The sequence below is a fragment of the Helicoverpa zea genome, chromosome 5 (genome assembly GCF_022581195.2).
Source record: "Helicoverpa zea isolate HzStark_Cry1AcR chromosome 5, ilHelZeax1.1, whole genome shotgun sequence".
Classification (NCBI taxonomy): domain Eukaryota; kingdom Metazoa; phylum Arthropoda; class Insecta; order Lepidoptera; family Noctuidae; genus Helicoverpa; species Helicoverpa zea.
The window spans coordinates 6,971,292-6,991,367 of NC_061456.1; the positions used below are offsets into that span (position 1 = coordinate 6,971,292).

At 36.7% G+C, this 20,076-nt stretch overlaps 4 protein-coding genes across 4 annotated transcripts; 1 reads left to right on the forward strand and 3 right to left on the reverse strand.

Annotated features, from left to right (window-relative positions):
- Window positions 1-393: 393 nt before the first annotated feature.
- Window positions 394-9,689, reverse strand: LOC124630442 (gastrula zinc finger protein XlCGF48.2-like). The gene is made up of 8 exons (XM_047164350.1): window positions 9,546-9,689; window positions 6,188-6,298; window positions 4,947-6,098; window positions 4,698-4,868; window positions 3,392-3,612; window positions 2,531-2,616; window positions 1,533-1,700; window positions 394-1,091 (listed from the first exon to the last, which is right to left on the reverse strand). The coding sequence occupies exons 2-8, from the start codon at window positions 6,296-6,298 to the stop codon at window positions 838-840; spliced, it is 2,163 nt and encodes a 720-aa protein (XP_047020306.1). The 5' UTR covers window positions 9,546-9,689; the 3' UTR covers window positions 394-837.
- Window positions 9,690-11,549: 1,860 nt separating this feature from the next.
- Window positions 11,550-13,208, reverse strand: LOC124630778 (tRNA-dihydrouridine(20a/20b) synthase [NAD(P)+]-like). The gene is made up of 2 exons (XM_047164778.1): window positions 12,904-13,208; window positions 11,550-12,654 (listed from the first exon to the last, which is right to left on the reverse strand). The coding sequence occupies exons 1-2, from the start codon at window positions 13,023-13,025 to the stop codon at window positions 11,601-11,603; spliced, it is 1,176 nt and encodes a 391-aa protein (XP_047020734.1). The 5' UTR covers window positions 13,026-13,208; the 3' UTR covers window positions 11,550-11,600.
- A 373-nt stretch (window positions 13,209-13,581) lies between these two features.
- On the forward strand, window positions 13,582-15,384 carry LOC124630224 (transmembrane protein 242). The gene is made up of 4 exons (XM_047163990.1): window positions 13,582-13,735; window positions 13,924-14,025; window positions 14,944-15,080; window positions 15,179-15,384. The coding sequence occupies exons 1-4, from the start codon at window positions 13,693-13,695 to the stop codon at window positions 15,323-15,325; spliced, it is 429 nt and encodes a 142-aa protein (XP_047019946.1). The 5' UTR covers window positions 13,582-13,692; the 3' UTR covers window positions 15,326-15,384.
- LOC124630223 (programmed cell death protein 2) lies at window positions 15,329-18,370 on the reverse strand. Its single transcript, XM_047163989.1, has 6 exons — window positions 18,034-18,370; window positions 17,739-17,918; window positions 16,232-16,387; window positions 16,018-16,113; window positions 15,646-15,945; window positions 15,329-15,524 (listed from the first exon to the last, which is right to left on the reverse strand). The coding sequence occupies exons 1-6, from the start codon at window positions 18,214-18,216 to the stop codon at window positions 15,372-15,374; spliced, it is 1,068 nt and encodes a 355-aa protein (XP_047019945.1). The 5' UTR covers window positions 18,217-18,370; the 3' UTR covers window positions 15,329-15,371.
- Window positions 18,371-20,076: the final 1,706 nt, after the last annotated feature.

A 20,076-nucleotide genomic window follows, 5' to 3' on the forward strand; every position in this document is an offset into this window, starting at 1 on the left:
TGTGAGATTCAGTGTAATAATGATGATGATGATGTCCTCCTAGCCGATTATCGGCTACGGCGGCTGTTCTCATGTAAGGAGATTAGCCAACTGCGCAGGACATATTGTAGTGAACAAGCATTTGCGCAGACACAGGTGCACTCCCTATTCCTTCACTCTCATAGCCCGATGGGACGGCAATCCGACACGACCGGAGAGAGATCAGGCGCAGGACCGACATTTACGTGCTCTCCGATGCACGGGTGTATCAATCACCAACTTCCAGGCTCCGGGCTGCTTTGTGAAAGTCTTATAAAACCCACAAAGCGATTTCGGCCCGACTCGGGAATCGAACCCGAGATCTCGTGCTCAGCAGCCGCACTTGCGACAACTAGACCAACGAGGCAGTAAAAATATAACAACACACATAAAAAATATATACCTATATAATTACTTTACTTCAGTAATACACAAACAACAACGCTGATATAAATAAGCAGATACCTCCTGTATACATATAATATCGAAAGTATAACTTTCAGTTTCCTTTATTCGATAACACTAAATAGACTTTCTCACATTTTGCTACGCATGTCGACAAATAGTAATAACAGTTCCAAATTAAAATAAAATAGCTGTAAACGACTGAAACAGGAGTCAGTTAATATAAATGCGAAACATGTAGGTAATAAACTGCTCATATTTTTCATAAAAAATTACCTAGCAAACTATCAGTTAAAACAAAGTAAGTAGACACTTTCATTTTCATTTTCGTAAGGTATGTAATGTATTAAATAATTTAAGTAAAATTAAAATATGCGCAGGCAAGTTTTTAAATTAAGAATTCTTGACGACGATTCATCGATCATGCTCCATCATTACATTTTGTATTGTCGTATCTCCGCTATTCTGTGGAACCTCACTGCCGGGCGCTGGTTCGGGCGCTCGACACTTCTTAAGGTGCGTCCTCATGTTCGACGACTGGGTAAAGGCTAGCTTACACCGAGGGCATGAGTACGGTTTCGAACCAGTGTGGAAGTTCAGGTGGGATTTCAGATGATGCTTCTTCGTGAAAGACTTCGGACACAGCGTGCAGGAAAACGGCTTTACTCCTATCAAAATAGATAGATGTTACAATATCTAGAGGGTACATAGTTGGTGATGCGATTTCCAATTATGAATATAGTGGGGAGATAACGGAATGTAATTAAATACATTTGTCTTGATTGTGGATGTCAAGCTCAAGGTTACTGAAACTAATCAAGTATCTGCATAATAGAACGTCTGCTACTTATCTGATTGAGTGTCTAGTACAATTTCTTTATAATTATTAAGCCCTTTAAATGTCTTATTCACACATAGTTATATATTAGATAAGCAATATTATTCATAATTATATAGCGTGTTCAGAAAATCTGGGCCGAGAAATTCAGTCACCTATGGGGAGATTTATTCCTCGATCTTAGCGTTACCTTAGCCAACAAACAACAAGAAATTTTATTAGTGTCAACTACATGTGGGCATATTGTCACCTATGTGTTTGTTTAACTGACCTGTGTGTAGTCGTAGATGTAGCGTCATGTTGGAGCGGTCTGCGAAGCGTTTGTCGCAGTGCGGGCAGGCATAGGGCCTCTCACCAGAGTGCGTTCGCTGGTGCTGCTTCAGCAACATCTTGCGGGAAAACGCCTTACCACATTCTTCACATACATGAGGTTTTACACCTGGAATTATATAGATTAAGTATTTAGAATGATGTAAAGATGGTGATGGGTCTTGAAAAGAGGGTTTTCATAACTGTTAAACAGTAAGCTGTTATAATAGAACAGATTATGCTAAAACCTAGTAGTTAAAAAAGAGATAAATATCTTAATTTGGGCAAATGTGAAATAATAACCAGTGAAAGGTACCTATACACTTCTATCCCTAATAGCAATCGGCATAAAGGCAGTAATTTTGAAATGGCAAGGCTAAAAAATTTGCATGCCCTATCATTAAGCATTAAGCATTATCTTCGCACTGTTACATAAATAAAAAATTTAAAGAGTTTGATAACTGTTTTGTTTCCGTCTAACCGAATTAAAATTTTCCAACATTTTCTATGCCAACCTTTCTAGAACTAACGAAACTGTTGATCTGTTTGAGGGATCTAGAAATCGTACACACTCGGGAAAGTGCAAACTTAGCACTACGTAACTAATTTAATGTGTGCTCGGCCTCGGCCCGGTGATCACTATTATAAACAAGCGATTATTTCACTAATAGAAACAGTTACACTTGTTGCTTGATCAAACGGAAAAATTTTAGGTATTTTGTGGAAAAATACGACGGCTTGTTTGTATTTCCTTCTCAGAATATTCCAGAACTGAAACGGTTTTTGCTTAATAATGTAAGGGTTTCGACTAAATTCTAAGTCCCCTTCTCATCCGCAGCTTACGCGATCCATTTGGGAATAGCCAGTGACGTTACATAAGCGAGGCTGATTTCCCGATAGACTTCGCTCAACCTACAGTCAGCTTTACGGTAGAAACAATTATAGTTATTATCAATTTACCTGTATGAATCCTGACGTGCATATTGTAAGCGACGCGTTGGTTGAAAGACTTAGGGCAGAGTGTGCACTTGTATTCTTTGCGGTTTCTGAAATTATAAAATAGAATAATTGAAGCTTGTTCTGATTGCTTTAAGGAATTTTCAAAAACGTTAAACTATGTACCATTTGATCATTTTTTTTCATTGATCATTTGATCATTACATAGAAAATAATAGGTTAAACAGTACGACGTTTATATAAGAATGCAAACTTAAATACATAGAAACGTAAACTGTTTTCTAAAGAAGGCTTCGCAGTTATTTGTAAAAGAACATATACGAACTGAAGTTCTAATTTTGTAATTACTTATCATTAACGTATTGTTAGGTTATTACTTTTAACGGAATTCAATTTCCGTTATGTGTTTGATAAATGGTTGCATTTTAAGCCGAAGATTACGTTTTTCTAGTAGTTTCAGACTTACTGAAGCTATGAATCCGAATTTTCGATATCCTGATTAGCGATTACACGAACTATTATTTTTTTATCAGTAGTGTGCAGCCTTATCATTATATATAAAGCTGAAGGGTTGTTTTGTTTTCTTGAACGCGCTAGACTCCGAAACAACTGAACCGAACCGATTTGAAAATTTCAATTCACTGTTAGATAGCTACACTATTCCAGAGTAATATACATAGGCTATACTTTATCCGGTTTCGAGCAGAAGTTCCAACGCGATGCGGGTTAAATAGCCGGCAGAAGATAGTCGTCACATAGTCTAAAAGATAACTTTCTGTCCTTTTTATAAAGAAGACTTTTTAAAAAGTTAAAATTAAAATAATGTACAACAATACTTTTTGATATCCTAAAGACAACTCTCACCTATGTATCTTCATGTGGCTGCTCAGATACCCTCTGTCGTTGAAGTACTTGCCACATACAGTGCAGGTGGCTGCAAACTCCCTGGTGCCTCTGTGTATGGACATGTGGTACTTGAAGTTCCGCAGCTGGGAGAACGTTTTCCCGCACTCGCCGCAGGAGTACCGAGCGTTAGCGGAGTGTCTACGCATGTGTACTGCCAGGAACTCACTGCTCGTGAACACCTGGAAAGAAGACAAGATCATGTTCAGCAAAAACACATAGAATGTGGTGAAGGTGGGGGCGTTTTAGGGGCTGTCTTCTATTTTGCTTTGACGTTCCAACTAAAACGGACGTTTGACTTATTTGAATGCTGATAAATCAGCCTATTTTGAATAAACGTTTTTGAGTTTGAGTTTAACGTATCGCGTTAAACGAAAAAGTAATAAACAGGTTTTCATCGGTTTTCACCTAGGTAGTGGCATTTTACGACGACAGCTTAGAGATAATTAATATTGAAATTACAAACTTTGTACCCGTGAAAAGTCGGAGGTTTTTAATACAAATAAACCACGTTGGTCTTGAGAAACCAAGCCTCAAATGAAAACAAATGAAAAACAAAAGATGGAGGAGTTTTAAATGGGCTCAAAATACATGGCTAACCTTAAAATAAAGTTATGTATGTCAGCAACATTAGCTGTTTGTAGCAAACTAATTTCTGAAGAATAATATTATTTCAATAATTTATGATCTTGCAAAGAAGTACGAGTATTACAAGTTACGTGACTACACATATAACTAATAACATAAAATGTCAATAAAATAATACATAATATGTAAATACAGCGTTGTTTATACAGGCATCCTAACTTCAGGCACTACACCATATGCCGAGAAATAACAGCTTAGTGGCCGTAGCGTTTCAACCGCGAATGCAAACGACTACATGAATATAAATGCATTTTAGCTTAAAACATTCCCACTCACTGTGGTGAAAGCAAACCTAAGATAAATATACGCTATCGACAATGCTTCAGGAAATCGTAATTTATTTGAAACATTCCTCAAAATGTCGTCAACTTTATCTAAAATGCTATCTTCAGAATAATGCATGCACCAATCTCCCCATTCATAATACATACCTAATACCTTTGCTTTCTCATATATACGTGTTATGTTCGCGGGTGTGCGATTTGGCAGAATGCCAAAAACCATGAAACTAGTTCTACAGCAAAGTTTTGGATCATCACCTTAAGGTTTGACTTACAATATGTTAAGCAACAAGTAACAGTTATTATCTAATGAAGTATGTCTTCTTAAAAAAGGTTACCTGATTGCAAATAGTGCATTTGAAATCATCTCTTCTAACTTGCGGGACAGAAGATGTTGGTGTATACTGTTTCACATCAACGGTAGGCGTGGGTTCTGTAGCCAAATTCGATGGTGAGTTTACTTTTGGAACATTGTTGTTGCTATCGTTAACGTTGTTACTTTCGATTCTCTGAAAAGTAAAATGTTCATCCGATTAGACACAAATCATCAAAGTTGCATGAAATATTGATTCCGAATTACAACTTACTTTTTGCTTAAACACTTGTGCCTGCGATGAAAGTTCGTTTTTTCTACGGAAAGGTTTGTAATTGATTGGTATTCGAGGGCTCCATGGACTATCTAAGACATGGTTCAAAATAGTTACTCTCGTAGATGTTACGGCTATTTCTTTACTACTTTTATCACTAGCATTGTTAATTACGGATTTATTATTATGAGCTTGCATCATCGGATCAAATACTGATGGAGAGACACTAAAATCCAACGACGGTACTAAAAATCTTGATAGTAGCTGTTCTTGCATTCCGAACTGAAATAAAGGGTTTGTCGACAAAGCTATGTTGTTCCTTAATAAATTATTTACATCAGTTCCAAAAATGGCTGACTTTGTACTTTTCTCAGGCGCACAAACTTTTAGGCAAGATTGATCATGCACAGCTTTGGTTTCACCGAAATGTGGCCCATCTCGAGTGCATCGCTGCTGCTTGTGAAGGTGAAGTACTGTTGGTGAATGACTGATGTGCTCTTTCTTTTTTTTATTTGGTTCTAAGAGTGAGCCGTCGGCGCTGAGATGTTTGCCATTTGCATTCGTCAAGAGCACAGATGCCGGAGCACGATAGCATTCATTTGATATTGCTAGCACGCCTGCCGTCAGACCGTTAACATTACCGTTTCGAGGATATGTCTCGATAAATAAATCACGTAGAAAAGAGTTCCTTTGTCGGTCTCCATAAGGCGATTTCAGATTTCCTAAAGAAGACTCACGCTCACTACTTGGATTCTGACTACGTAACAGCTTATCTTCGCAATCTGAGTCTCTATCTGAATACTGTAATACATCCTGGAAGTCCATGCCTTTCTTTATATTAACGAAACGTTCATCTGCACAACCTTCAAAACCCAAAGTAAATATGTTTCTTTTTGAGAAATCAGATTCATAGTGAAAATTTATATTGAAATTATTAGACATAGGTGTACTCGACGTAGGCGGCAAGTATTGATTATCTACAAATATTTGCATGGCTTTTACAATGTCTAAAAACATTTCAATCTTCTCCTTTTTTACAACGACTTCTCCATTATAAATGTAATAAAGAACGGATGCCATAGCGTCGAGATCGAAATCTGGCAAGACAATGAACGTCGGTGTCTCCTCTGCTGGACAAGAAAGAAGTAGATGCTGTAACAAAATGTTGTTAATTAGGTATCGCACACTATAAATAAGTACTTGAATGTTTTAAGGAATAGGAAATAAGGAAGTTTGCTTACTCTGAGAAAAGCGCTCACACTAGCGAGCACGGCGCGGTGTGCGCTGAATGCGCGCCCGCCGCACAGGAGTTTCACATCGCACCACTCCCCGTGCGACAGCCATTCACACATCTGAAATATCAATGACATAGAAAATTATCAACAACAGTAAATACCTAACAATTTATCATTTACCAATTACCTACTTCACTAATTTATGTACTAAAAGGCATTCTTCTTATAAGCTTATCTTATTGGATGGATACAGGTATATGCAAAGCATGTACCTTTATTTTTGTCTTTATTTTGTAGGTACAGTCATTAAAAAGTACAATAAACATTTACAATAGAACAATATAATAGCACCCAAAACAACACACTTCATAATAGCCTGTGAAAACACACCGTTACAAAATGGATTAAAGAAATTTAGAATTTCCTTCACGCAATTCTCAAGTAATTTGGATGGGGCTTCACCAGTGAGCCGGTGAGCACGGAACCAAACTTGGACGTCTGTAAACACGCTATGTTTGTGGCACACTTTTAATTCCTCGCCAATCGTGCAAATAGATGCCTCTGCTCGGTATCTGTGCTGTAGCAGTGACATGCACGGCCGATGTCTCACACGCCAGTATAGGCTAAATTAACCAAACACACCCGACCAGGTCAACGTTTTTAAAGTAGCACCACTCGTGAAAGTGTAGAGCAAATAGGTCTAATCAAACAAGAAGAAAATTGGAAGCATCATCTCGCAATCCTATACTCTGCCTACTGCCTACGTCTGTCTCAACAGTTATACTTAACCCAAAACGTCGTTATTTTAAGTACGCAATTGAATATGTATTAATTTGTGAGTTTCGGTATGACTGTGCGAAATGCCTGCCATTTAATTAGAAAATTCTGAAACAGTATTTATTGTGAAGTAACTTTAATTTTTCATTTAATAAACTTTATTTACAAAATTAATGAACTCGCAAAAAGCGCAATGTCCGATTTTTAACAGTGTGTTAAGTAGGTGCGAGTTGACGCTTGATTTATTGATTGAGGACTAAGTCCACGTTGAGATGATAAAATCTATGGCGCTTCACTTCAAACACTAAACACCCATGACTCACAAGGAGCTTCTTTCTTTGTGTTTGTAATAGCCAAAAATGGCCATAAGTAGATAATTATAAAGATCCGGGCCATACTTTACTAAATTCGACGAACAAGAAGCTTCGTTAAAGATGTTCGGTTTAGTCCCTCTATCCAAATATTTTACTACTAAGAAATGAAAGCTAGGGTCAGACCATTTTCTAGTACATTATCAATTCTTTACAGTATATTCCAGTAACCAGAATGCACATGCTATCGGTGGTGTCGTTTTGTAACGTTAATTACCGATTTGCCGATATCAATTAACTCGTGAAGGTATTTTAAGATTAAGATTTATAACCCATGATCCATGAAACATTGTAAGCCTCTTTCTTGTCCCACTTGTCATGGTGGGTATTGTTTGTCTAACGGGCATGCACTGTTCATATTTCAGCGTATCATATCTGTAATATATTTCTGCATCTATTACTGAAACAATATTTATCTTACAATTTGCTCCTTTATACTTACTCACCTCTCACCTGTCTCTCGTTCGACCATGCTAATTGTACGTCTGGTAAACGCAATAATTTTCATTACACACTGTAAGGAAATGTACTTGAAAAAAAGGGAAACTAGGTATAGTTTGTTTTGCTTTTCCTTTACAAGACAATAATAAAACCTGGGCTAAAATCCTGTCTAGGTAGGTATCCAATTTCTAATTTTGCATGATTTAATATTAGATCCTGAATCTGTCTCCTCATTATCATCAGGTATATTACCTATTTGTATACAATTACGCACTCAGTGGTAGTACCCCATTCACTCTGTTCTATCGTTTTTTTACACTCAATTAATTATCCATACGATGCATTTATAAGAACAAAATTAATAGAAAATTATAAAAAACTACTACCTATTTGTCCTCCTCTTCTTCATAGAGTCATCATCATCCTACGAGCCTTTTTCCCAATCATGTTGGGGTCGGCTTCCAGTCTAACCGGATTCAGCTGAGTACCAGTGCTTTACAAGAAGCGACTGCCTATCTGACCTCCTCAACCCAGTTACCCGGGCAACCCGATACCCCTTGGTTAGACTGGTGTCAGACTTACTGGCTTCTGACTACCCGTAACGACTGCCAAGGATGTTCAATGACAGCCGGGACCTACAGTTTAACGTGCCATCCGAAACACAGTCAGTGGTGTCTAAGATATACTTAGAAAGTACATACAAACTTAGAAAAGTTGCATTGGTACTTGCCTGACCTGTGATTGATCCCGCGCCCTCATACTTGAGAGGTTGGTCCTTTACCCACTAGGCCCCACGACTTATTTCGACTCTTCTTCATAGAGTCATTTTATAAAATATGTATTTTTGTATTTATATATTAGGTATCCTTTGCTTTATATATATACATATATGATTAATTTATATACCTTAACTATATCTTTTTACACAGTCTATCTACCTCTCTTTATTCTAACTCTCCTACTACGGGTCTGCTGGAAGAGATTTTGATAGAAATAAGCAGTACCTTTGTACTATTTTATGCTATCTCTACTTCTTCTATATTCTCTCTGTGTAGCTCTGATGTTTCGTTGTTAACAATTGCATCTTCGATCACTATGTGATATATGAAAACCCCCGGTTCCTATAACAACCGAAGTCTAAAAGTTGGGGACACCCTGTACCACTGTACCCTGTACAGACGATAGCAGGTGTTAATTTAATTCTTTCAGGCATATTTCTTCAGACACTGTATTTGCAGTAACATTGATTTACGATTGATACTATCTTTAAGTATTAAACATGGACAATTATGTAGGTAATACATTCGATTTAGCAATTTTTCATTTCACCCGTGATTACACCATTTTTACATTCAGACCTAGCTGACACCTTTTTTTCTTATGATAGGTTTAAAATTTTTCTCAAGTGGCTGGCTGAGAGTTTAAGTAGGTACACATATATAATTATTTTTTGTGTCATTGTGTGTATTCAGTTCTTTACTGTCCGCGCTTTTTGCCAGGTTTTTATCAGAATCAATCAAATTTACGTACTGATCATACTAATTTATTTTTAGAAAATGACAGTGTCTGAAAATTTCATGTTTGTTGCAATTAAGTTAATGAAGTAAAGCACAAGCAATTTGTTAGGTGCAAGAAAACGGAAGGTCATAATTAGTTACTTATTTTCAAACACGCCCAATGAAACAATCAATATTCGATACATATAAATAGGGATCTTTGTTCGGAATAAACGATGATTTATTCAAAAATAATATTAATAAATCGATTGCACTTACTTTAACGATTCAATCTCCAAGATGCAAACTTTAATTAACACTTATACGTGAATACATATTTGTTCGAAAAGCGCGGGAAATTCACCGACAGGGACCGAACCGACAGTCTGCGCGTGAGTCCTCCACGTCTAGGAACATACAACTCTACACTGACTGCGGTATCCAACACGCATGCTCAAATGTGTGTTACGGCTGACCATACACTACTACTTACCTTTTAATGGCATGCGTTATTCCATACTTCTCATGTGCCAACAAAACCCGTATACTGGACTTTCAACAAAAATATTCGATTGCTAACTAAATAATGCTTATTATAATTCATTTCGGTGAAAATTTCCAAGAGCTTTCAGTTTTTATTCAAAACGCGTTATGCAAATTCGTGCAAATGTTTGTGACAAAATTACTTTTACGGTTATAGATATTAATCAAAGGGATTTAGTTGTTACTTTGTCATTTGTATTTGTACAGCGCTATTAAGCGTAAGAAATACATTTTTCTTTGACACGTAAGAAAAAGTAGGTACCTTTAACCCACTCAGTTTTGTTATGTGATAACATTATGCATCAATGTACCTACATTCCTCACAATTTCATTTGGAAATTTTGAAAAGCTGTTTAAGCTATTCAACCTCATGCTTTTAATTTCAGCTTCAGCTATCTACCTATGTAAATTCATGGAATAGATCTATCCACTGACCGATTGCGGCAAGCGTGTCTAATCTCTCATTTGACGATCCTTTACATGGACCAGCAAAAATTACTCACAAAGTGGGTATTTTCTTGGTCATCATACTAGAAATTTCGAAAAAGATCTGGGAGCTACCTCGTCGCTGTATAGGTAATCTTGTTTTTTTCCAGGGATTGCTCATTTCATATTTAAAAATAGTTATGAAATATAATCTTAAATAAGTTTTTCAAACGTGTTACTCTAATCGTGGGCCTTAACTCACTTTTCATAATAATTTTAGAGTCGACCTTTAGTTCAACAAAGGGGTTTAAAATGTAAAATAAAACAACCATCAATGAGGTCGAATCCCGTCCTCAGAAAAATCTAGATAATATATATCTAGCTACTTTACAAAATTTCGATTTTTTTCCGCCAAACTTGATGATGGCTCGGCCGCTAATATCAGAGAACATATATGTATGTTGCCCACTCGCACGTTCGCCGACCGCTTCGAGTTTTCCTAGCCGCCATAAAGTTTGACAGGAACTACAATTAATAATCGTGATAATCATTAATGTAATAAGTGCGTAACTTTAGAGTAACTAAGCACAAAGTCACGCTCATCTAATATCCTTGTTCTCACTGTAAAATTTTAAATAAGTGTACTAATGGTGTATTTAATGTGCTCGCTAATAGACGGGTTTACACACCAGTGTTACACGTAAACTTGTAATTATTTTAACTTAACTCGGCAATTAAAGACCGAGGTAAGTTACCCACTAAAATTCGTGGAATTATATTTTCGACTGATTAAGTACGAGAAATGATAAGATCTAAATTAGAAAGGCCATTCAAAGTAACTGCGACCTGCCTGACCCGTCTACTTTTTCCACCGTATAATGGGTAGGTATATAATGAGACATACGGAGTTAAATTAAAACAAAATACAGCCCCGTTACACCTCTGAGGCCCATTTTTACCGATAGCAAAAACATCTGTCTGTTAAACTATTTACTTTTATTTTTAATTTTTTGTGAAAATTCGTAGATAAAAGTTGTTTTAAGAAAACTGAAATTTATATTGTTAACTTTGACCTAAAAATGTTTAAAATTAATTAAGCATTTTAACAAGGCATATTCTTTAAAAAAAACACATGTCGTAATCCCACCACCCTACTGACTAACCACTAAAACTTCTTTTGTAGATCCAAAGACATGTTTTATGTACATTATGGACACTTAAAACAGTTTTCTAATGGTTACCTACTAATATCTTAGGTAGGTATTCCATCTTTGCTACTTTTGGTACATATGCTGTAGTATAAATTAAACCAAGTTTGTTCAACAAAATTAGATTTATATTTTCAAAATATACAGCTATTGTAACTTAACAAGTTTCATCAAAAATATTTAAGTCCATATAATCAACTGATTCACTATCTTTAACACAGGATACAAAATAATTCCCATCAGTTATATTTGAATCATATTTATTGCAAATGCAATAGGTCATACTTTTACTACAACCCCTACATTTTGTAGAATGTTTTAGTGTAATCTCATCAGCAAATTCACAATTGATAAATTCATCTAAATTATACTTAAACTCTATATTATCATTAACAGAATTCAATAAATATTCCTGTAGGAACACATCAACACTTTCAAATGACTTTAAATGATTGAACACTTGTTTCTCTTGTTTAGTTAATACTTTTTCTAACATAAAAACTAAGTGGTGATGGTAACATTGAAATGTTATTTTGTCACTTTCTTTATCTTTCATGTCCATCCACATTTTTACACAACTTAAGGGAGTCCTTGTAGCTCCGCTAAATAATGCAGGGTTGGTCAAAAGGCCACTAGCAGCCATTATACCACTACATTTGACTTGTTCATGCAAATTATCAGCATCATCCAATGTCTTTATACCTCCATTTGCAATGATAGGTATCTTCACAGAATCCACCACATCCCGTAGAGCAGCTGCATTAACTTTATCTCCACTTTTCTGTGTAGGAGTCCTTCCATGAACTGTTAAGAAACTTACTCCACACTTTTCTAACTGCTGGCACATCTCAATGGTACGATTCAATTCTTTCAATATTCTTATTTTAACAGAAACACTAAAACTATTAGGCAAACTATTCCTGATACCTCTTACTAAGTCATGTATTACTTCAGGTTTTGATAATAGGGCACAACCATAACCATCTTTCATGGCCCATTTTTGTGGGCAGCCACAGTTCAAATCCACACCATCTGCGTATTCGTACACGAGTTTTGAGGCATCAACAAAGTCGTCTCGATTGTTTGCTGCAAATTGAACAATCAAGGGAGAATCACTGACTGTTGTTGCAAACTCATTATAGCGAGCCTTTGAGTTTTGACAAAATGAGTCTGCTAATATCATTGGAGAAAAGCACAAGTCGACGCCATAGCTGCAAGAAAAATATAATTAACTTATGAGTAACAGTCAAGGATTAAACATAATACGAATAAGTAAATAGTTTAAAGTTAAAGCCTAGCTTAGCTAGTTTTAAAGCCTGAGTTAAGCAAATACCTATGATTATATTATAGTGGAGTGACTGGCTGACTAAGGTTCTCCTCCCAATACCTGATTATAATCTTAACCTAGTATTGGTCTTGCATTCTAATATATGCAGTTTCAGCAACATGAAACAACTTACTTTTTAACAAGTGTTCTAAACTGCACTTTGCTGTATCTGACCATGGGAGCGCAAACTTTTACATAGCTTTGATTGCCCCTTGCTTCATCAAACAAATCTACGATATTTAATTTATTTTTCATTGTTATTCCTTCGATGGCCAATCAATCTTTTCTTCTGCTTCGTCCCTCTACATTACATCTACGGCTTTGCTAAATAATACGCAGGCTGCTGAAGTAAAACTGTATTTTAGTTACAATAACATAACCTAAAACAAAAATCAGAGGGAAATTTATGCAAATAAACATAAGATGAGGTTACTTTTTTGTTGACATCTGCAATATCAGTTTCAGCATTTTTTACAATGGCAAGTATTCTTCTAACTGTCCTATACAGTGGTTTTTCAGACGATTTTCAGTGATGGTTATTAATATTTTTGAACGATAGTCATTATATCGACGAATTAATTTAACTTAATTTTTGCTAGACATTGAGGTCATTGTATAAAACATGTTAAATTTGTTTCAATAAACTAAATTAAATCCGTTAGGTATGTAATTTGCCTGCATTCACGGATAAAGTTCGACTGTAGCATCCTTTAATTGATTTTAAAATTAAAACTATTTAATTTGCAATACTTTGACAGTGTCAAACGAAATGTCGTTGCTGTCATGCCTGTCATTGTCTGTCAATCAATAGTGTCAATAATTTTTTGTGAAATAATATTTCGATTTCGTGATTTCTGAAGATAAGCATAAGAAGAGCAGCAAATAGTGCTGAAATATATATTTTTGAATAGTATGTAACACAATGGATGCCGTGGAGAAAGAAGAGCGTCTCCACCGAATAAAAGTTAAGTAAAAATAAAGTGCAAAGTTCGTCACGTTTCTGAAAAGCTACGAATTTATAGTTTTCAGTATGAATATAATGATTTGATGAAATAAAGTTATTAGGAAAATGCTTAAAATAATTAAATCAGATTAAAAATAGAATATACAACCTGCTTTGAGTGAAAAAAGTAAAATTTATAATATTTTTTAGCTGGTGCATTTCTGGCTGCAGTAGCGGGGATATCTGCTTTTGTAGGTTTTGGCGCAACACTCTCAACTGCTAGGAAAACAGATCCAAAATACTTTAGCAAGGGTAATTATTTATGTGAACCTTTTTCACTTAACACTTTCGATGCCCAGCACCCGGGATTCGAGTCGAACCAAAGTTCATTCCTTATGCCCGCAACCCGAATACCGAGTCGTCGCTATGTGTAGCTATAGATGCATGTGCTCATGCCCAGGACCCGAATAGCGAGTCCATAGCTAAGTAAGCTGTAAGGGTTGTCAAAAGTAAATAAATGAAATCAATTGAAAAAACATCGCTTTAGTTTATAACGGATTAGAAAACGTAAATTGGTATTATTCCATCCAGTTATTGCTTCATTCCAGTATTGTATTAAAGTTAAAACAAAAGTGCATCTATCGCCTTTTGTGCAATAACGAGATTTATGGTTCTTTATCTCTGGCCCGTAAAATGACAAACAAAGCGCGTCTGCATGTTTTTTGAGATTACGAGTATTTAAACTAAAAACTAGATACTTATTTTCTTTGTTATCCTATGCAGGTGTTAAAACAAAGCACGTCGGCGTTGTATTGATTAAAAAAAAAGCTTACAGAAACATGTAGATAAATCATATTAAGTAAATCTGTTCTAACATAATGTACGTTAAAATTAAAAAAATAGTCTCTTTAACAACATAATAAATTAAATAACAAGACGGGATTTATTTTCTTTATTCTGATCAAAAATGCACAATAATTATATTCTAGTAAATTATTTTGGGTAGCCCTACGCTCGGTGGACGGGGCTTAAGTGAACCCGGACGCCGGGTTTTCGGGCATAAGGGTCCCGTTCCGATACAATTGCGCTGTTGGACTCGAATACCGGGTTGTTATGTAATTATGCAAAATATTTTTGGGCATGTGGATAGGAATTGCATAGGTGAGCTGGGCAGCGAAAGTGTTAACTACAAGGTATAAAATTACTCACAACTTGCATTCTATTTTTAAGGTCTACATGGTAGCCCAGAGTTAGCAGATGCAGGTGCTATTCTAGCACTGAGAGCTCTTGGTTGGGGCACTGTTTATGCCATAACTGGCACCACATGCTTGTGCTATGGAATATGGAAACTATCTGGTGCTAAAGATGTGAGATTATATGACTACATAATAACTATGATTTGAAAAAGCTCAATATGCATTTCCCTACACACTACTATAATATGGCTATTATTCCATAATTTCAGCTTAAAGACTTCAGAGTCAAAATGGGTAACATGTTGCCTGTTCTACCAAAGAACAACCCGCCCACATCAAGAACAGAATTCACTGGACTTAATGACCTGATGACCTATCTCTCAGAAGAATATGGGAAACCAGTGAAGGAAAAATAATTATAGATTTGTAGATAACTTTATTATGATAGTATAATTATGTTGTTTAACTGGATAAATCTTGTTTTATAATAATTTCTTCCTTGTATGCTGGCCCTTGATCACAACTAGACTTACACGTGTACACTACAAGTACTCCCCAGTCAATGCTGTTGATTTCTATGCCAACACCAATAAAGTTGAGAAGTTGTGGCATGATCTGCAATGTAAATAAACATTTATTTTATACTACATACAAGGACCTCAACAATGGTTAATATTATAAACTGTCAGATATATTACGATTTATGTCAAAGAAGATTTGAAAACAATGAACTAACCTGGAATTCAAATTGTCTTTCTCCATTACAATATTGGCAATTAGGCACATTGACTAGACTGTTGCCAGAGTTACCAGTGATCCACAGTGGATGACCTCCTCTGTCATATCTGAGAACTTGGTCTGGGTGCCTAGCTACCCTTTTACTGAATTTATTGAAAACTTTATCTTCTGGCATAGTTTTTGTGTACTGTTCCAGTTCATCTTCACTGACATTGCTTAATGTGCCAGCTCTTTTTTCTTGCATTAATTTTCTCAATTTATCCATTTCTTCACCAACGTCTACATCTTTTGAATCCTCCTAAAAATAAATAGTGTTTTGTAGAAATATTTCTAGTAATTATAGTGTGCTATGAAGAAAAAACAAGTGTACCTCATCCTCTTCATCTACTATAAGTTCCCATTCTTTGAAGAGTAACGATTTTCCTGCCTCAGTAACTACAAAATTGTTGGGTTTCTTGTCAGTTGTCTGTAAAATAAAAAAATATTTACCTAGATAAATAATAATTCCAACAAATCTTTTTTGATACTATCATTATTGCAATAAAATATAGGCAATATTTCAAATTGTAATAAAAGTATTGTACCTGCAAATCTGGACAAACTTGCTTATGACCTTTTTGCCAATCAAGTATTTGATGTTTTCGACTGCAGTAATAAGTTTTCTTGCATTTAGAACAATGTGAAGGTCCTCTTAAACCACAGACATCGCACAATTTAGGCCAGTCATCCATTGGAAAATCCTAAAAAAAGGCATAAGTTCTATATTTATACACATTGACACATTCTCCATATATATATATTTTTTATTTTAATGAAAAATAATCACACGATGAGAATATAAAAAGAAAAATTACAAAAACAAAATAATACCACACTTACCAAACACAACAACCTACACCCTAAATCTGCAATAGAAAGACTCACCATCAAACGCCAAAATGGAGGGAGAGGCCTTATAGACATTCACCATCTTTGGCAAAAACAAATCAGTAGGCTCAAAGCATTCTTCATCACCAAATCTAACACTAGCGATATTCATAAAGCAGTATCTCTAAACGACCACAACTACACTCCACTCAACCTACACGAACAAACTGACACGCAACATAACAACACTACTGACCCACAAACACAAAAAATAGAGGACTGGAAGAAGAAAGTTCTTCACGGAAGGCACCCACACGACCTGGAACAACCACACATTGACACAACAGCCTCAAATAAAATTCTGAAAATCGGCAGCCTATTCCCAGAAACCGAAGGCTTTATCATTGCGATACAAGACCAAATCATCAACACCAAAAACTACAGGAAGTACATTATAAAAGACCCCACAGCAACCAACGACAAATGCCGCAAATGCCACACACAACCAGAAACCATACAACACATCACAGGGGCATGCACAACACTCACACAGACAGACTACACTCACAGACACAACCAGGTCGCAAACATTATTCACCAAAAACTAGCACTCAAACACAAACTCATACAAGACACAAACACACCATACTACAAATATACACCACAAACCATTTTAGAAAACACCACACATAAACTCTACTACGACCGCGCTATTCTCACCGACAGGACAATACACTACAACAGACCAGACATAACACTTCAGGACAAAATCAACAAAATAGACATAGCAGTACCCAACACACATAATTTGCAAAAAACAATAGGCGAGAAAATAAGTAAATATGCAGAACTTAAAGACGAAGTCACCAGAATCTGGCGACAAGACAAAGTGTATGTAATACCTATAGTCCTCTCCACCACGGGTGTCATACCGAATCACCTTCACCATAGCCTCAAATTAATTGATCTGAAAGACTCCACCTACATTCTTCTCCAGAAAGCCGCAATTCTCAACACCTGTCGTATCGTCAGAAAGTTCATGCAGTTGGATGAACATGGCATAACACCACACACACAGTAAATACACACTACACACTACATTTACTTGGCACCCGCCCGTAAATGTAGTCAAAACTGGCCAAAAGGCTAAGAAACAGAAATGTTTACCCCAAAATACTAATGAAACACCAAAATTAAATAAATAATTAAGCTTAGGAAACATACATGAGTCTCTATTTCTTCATATGGCTCAAATGAATAATAGTCATTTTTCCTTGGTAGCTGACAGCGTAACACTTTGAAACTATCCGATGCATTCGTTTGACAACATGACCCATTTCTGCATACAAATAAAAACACTGTCCTGTGGAAAGCGTTACTGGTCTCCTCATATGGTGCGTATATCTGAAATTACGGATAAAATGGGACTATAAACATTTCTAATAAATAAATTTAGGCAATGTTTCTATTTCAAATGTAAGTTACTAATGATATTTTAAATAAACTGTCTTATTAATACCTGACAGAGAAAGACTAATGGATCATCACACTTATTGCAAGTGAGTTCCTTTGGATTTGGCAAATCTTTCAGATCCAACCATGCTGGTTTTCCACCTACTTTACTGGGAAAAAATTTTGGATGCAGGAGCCAACTGCTCTTTTCTTCTAAAAATCCGATATCGACTTTATTACCGGTAGCCATTTATGGTAGTAAATTAATTTGTCTAAAGTAGCAAGTTTTAAGATAAACTATATTTCAGGAAGGAACAAGAACCGTGGTTTTCTACGAAAACTTTTCGTAAAAAGTTAAAACGTGATTTTCACAAGTTGTGTAGCAACTGTCAAATTGACACATGACAGTGACAGGACAGATAATGACATCTATATCGTTGGATCTGGGTGAGTTTTCGATTCGAGGTTTGGTCTTGACACGGTGTGCTTACTTAACCTTAAATTTTGCTTTCGGAAAGAGGTTTTAGTGCTGTTTCTGTGGTGTGTTTTTGTTTTTTGTTTGGTGAAGGATTTTTGTAAGTCTAAATTTATATAGTCTAAGTATTTAACACTCATTTCCCAAGGAAATGAGTGACAAAGAACCCCCTGATGGGGGTGGAGGGGTTCCTCCAGATATAGACATCTTAGATTGTTCCCAAGACATAAATGTAAGTCTTCAGCAGAGATCTGCCCTTAAACGACCTGCGGATTCAGATTCCTCCATTGAATCCAAGAAAAACAGACCTCCGTCTGATTCAATTCAGTCGGTTTTTTCGAAGCCTGGATTCGAAACCAACTCCAAACTTTTCTACAATGAGTGTGACAGAGCACCCTTCACTGTTTTTGTATCCAAAATTGAGCCTGATCCTGCCACTGGTACAACTTTAAAAGTCCTGAAGTTCGCTCAGTTCTTGCACAAAAATAACGTCAAAGGCATTTCTGAAGGTGGAATTAAGTCCCTAGGACGCAATAAACTCGCCATTGAATTCAAGACTGCTTCGGAGGCCAATAGTTTTGTGGAGAGTGACTTTCTTACCTCAAATAACTATAGTGCTAAAATCCCCCGCTTCCAAATTACTCGTATGGGCATTGTCAGGGATATCCCTACCGACTGGACCCTGGAGGACTTAGTCTCAGGGGTAGAAACTCCTCGCAATTGTGGGGAGGTCATTCGGGCTAGACGCCTCAACTTTAAAAATAAGAAAGGGGATACAGTAACGTGGTCCCCTTCTTCTACGGTGGTTCTGACTTTCGCTGGTCAAACTCTCCCAGAGAGAGTTTTCTGTTACAATGCCTCCCTCCCTGTCTCAGTCTATCATCTCCCAACAATCCAATGCCGCAACTGCCTCCGTTTTGGCCACATCCGCTCTCAGTGTAGGTCGAAAGCTCGATGCTTTAAATGCGCTCAGCCGCATCCTGGTGACAGCTGCAACGTCCCTGACTCACAGGTAACTTGCATTTTATGCGATGGTGGCAACCACAAGGCTACAGACGATCAATGCCCTGAACATTCACGCCAAAAAAATATCAAAATGGTTATGTCTCAGGAGAACCTCAGCTATAGTGAGGCGTCTGCAAGATTCCCGCGAGTTAAACGCTTCTACTCTAACGTCACGGCGAACTCCCCACAATACCATTCCACACAGGCTCTCGCTCCCGACTTCTCTCAGCTTTTTGCTTCCCCTCTCTTGTCTCCTTCTTCTCCATCTGCCTCCCCCTCCAAAACATCGTACACCAAAACAGTTTTCCGTTCCCCCAGACCTAGACCCGAGCTGAGCAAGTCATACGATGTTCAGGCCCATAGGTCGATTGTATCGTCCCCCAATTCCTCTCAGCCAAATGGCTGTGCTTTACAGCAGCCTCCTAACACAGAATCCACTCCCCTTTGTACTCCTAATGATAACCTTATTGAACTTCTCACTTGCTCCCTTATCAACATCCTCTCCAAATTTAGTGATGCCATACCGAACAACGTCCTCATACTTGTTGAGCAGCTGCTTCAATCTTGGATCCGTAGAAATGCCAAAGATCCTTCAATGGAATAGCAGAAGTATCACTCAAAAAAAGCACG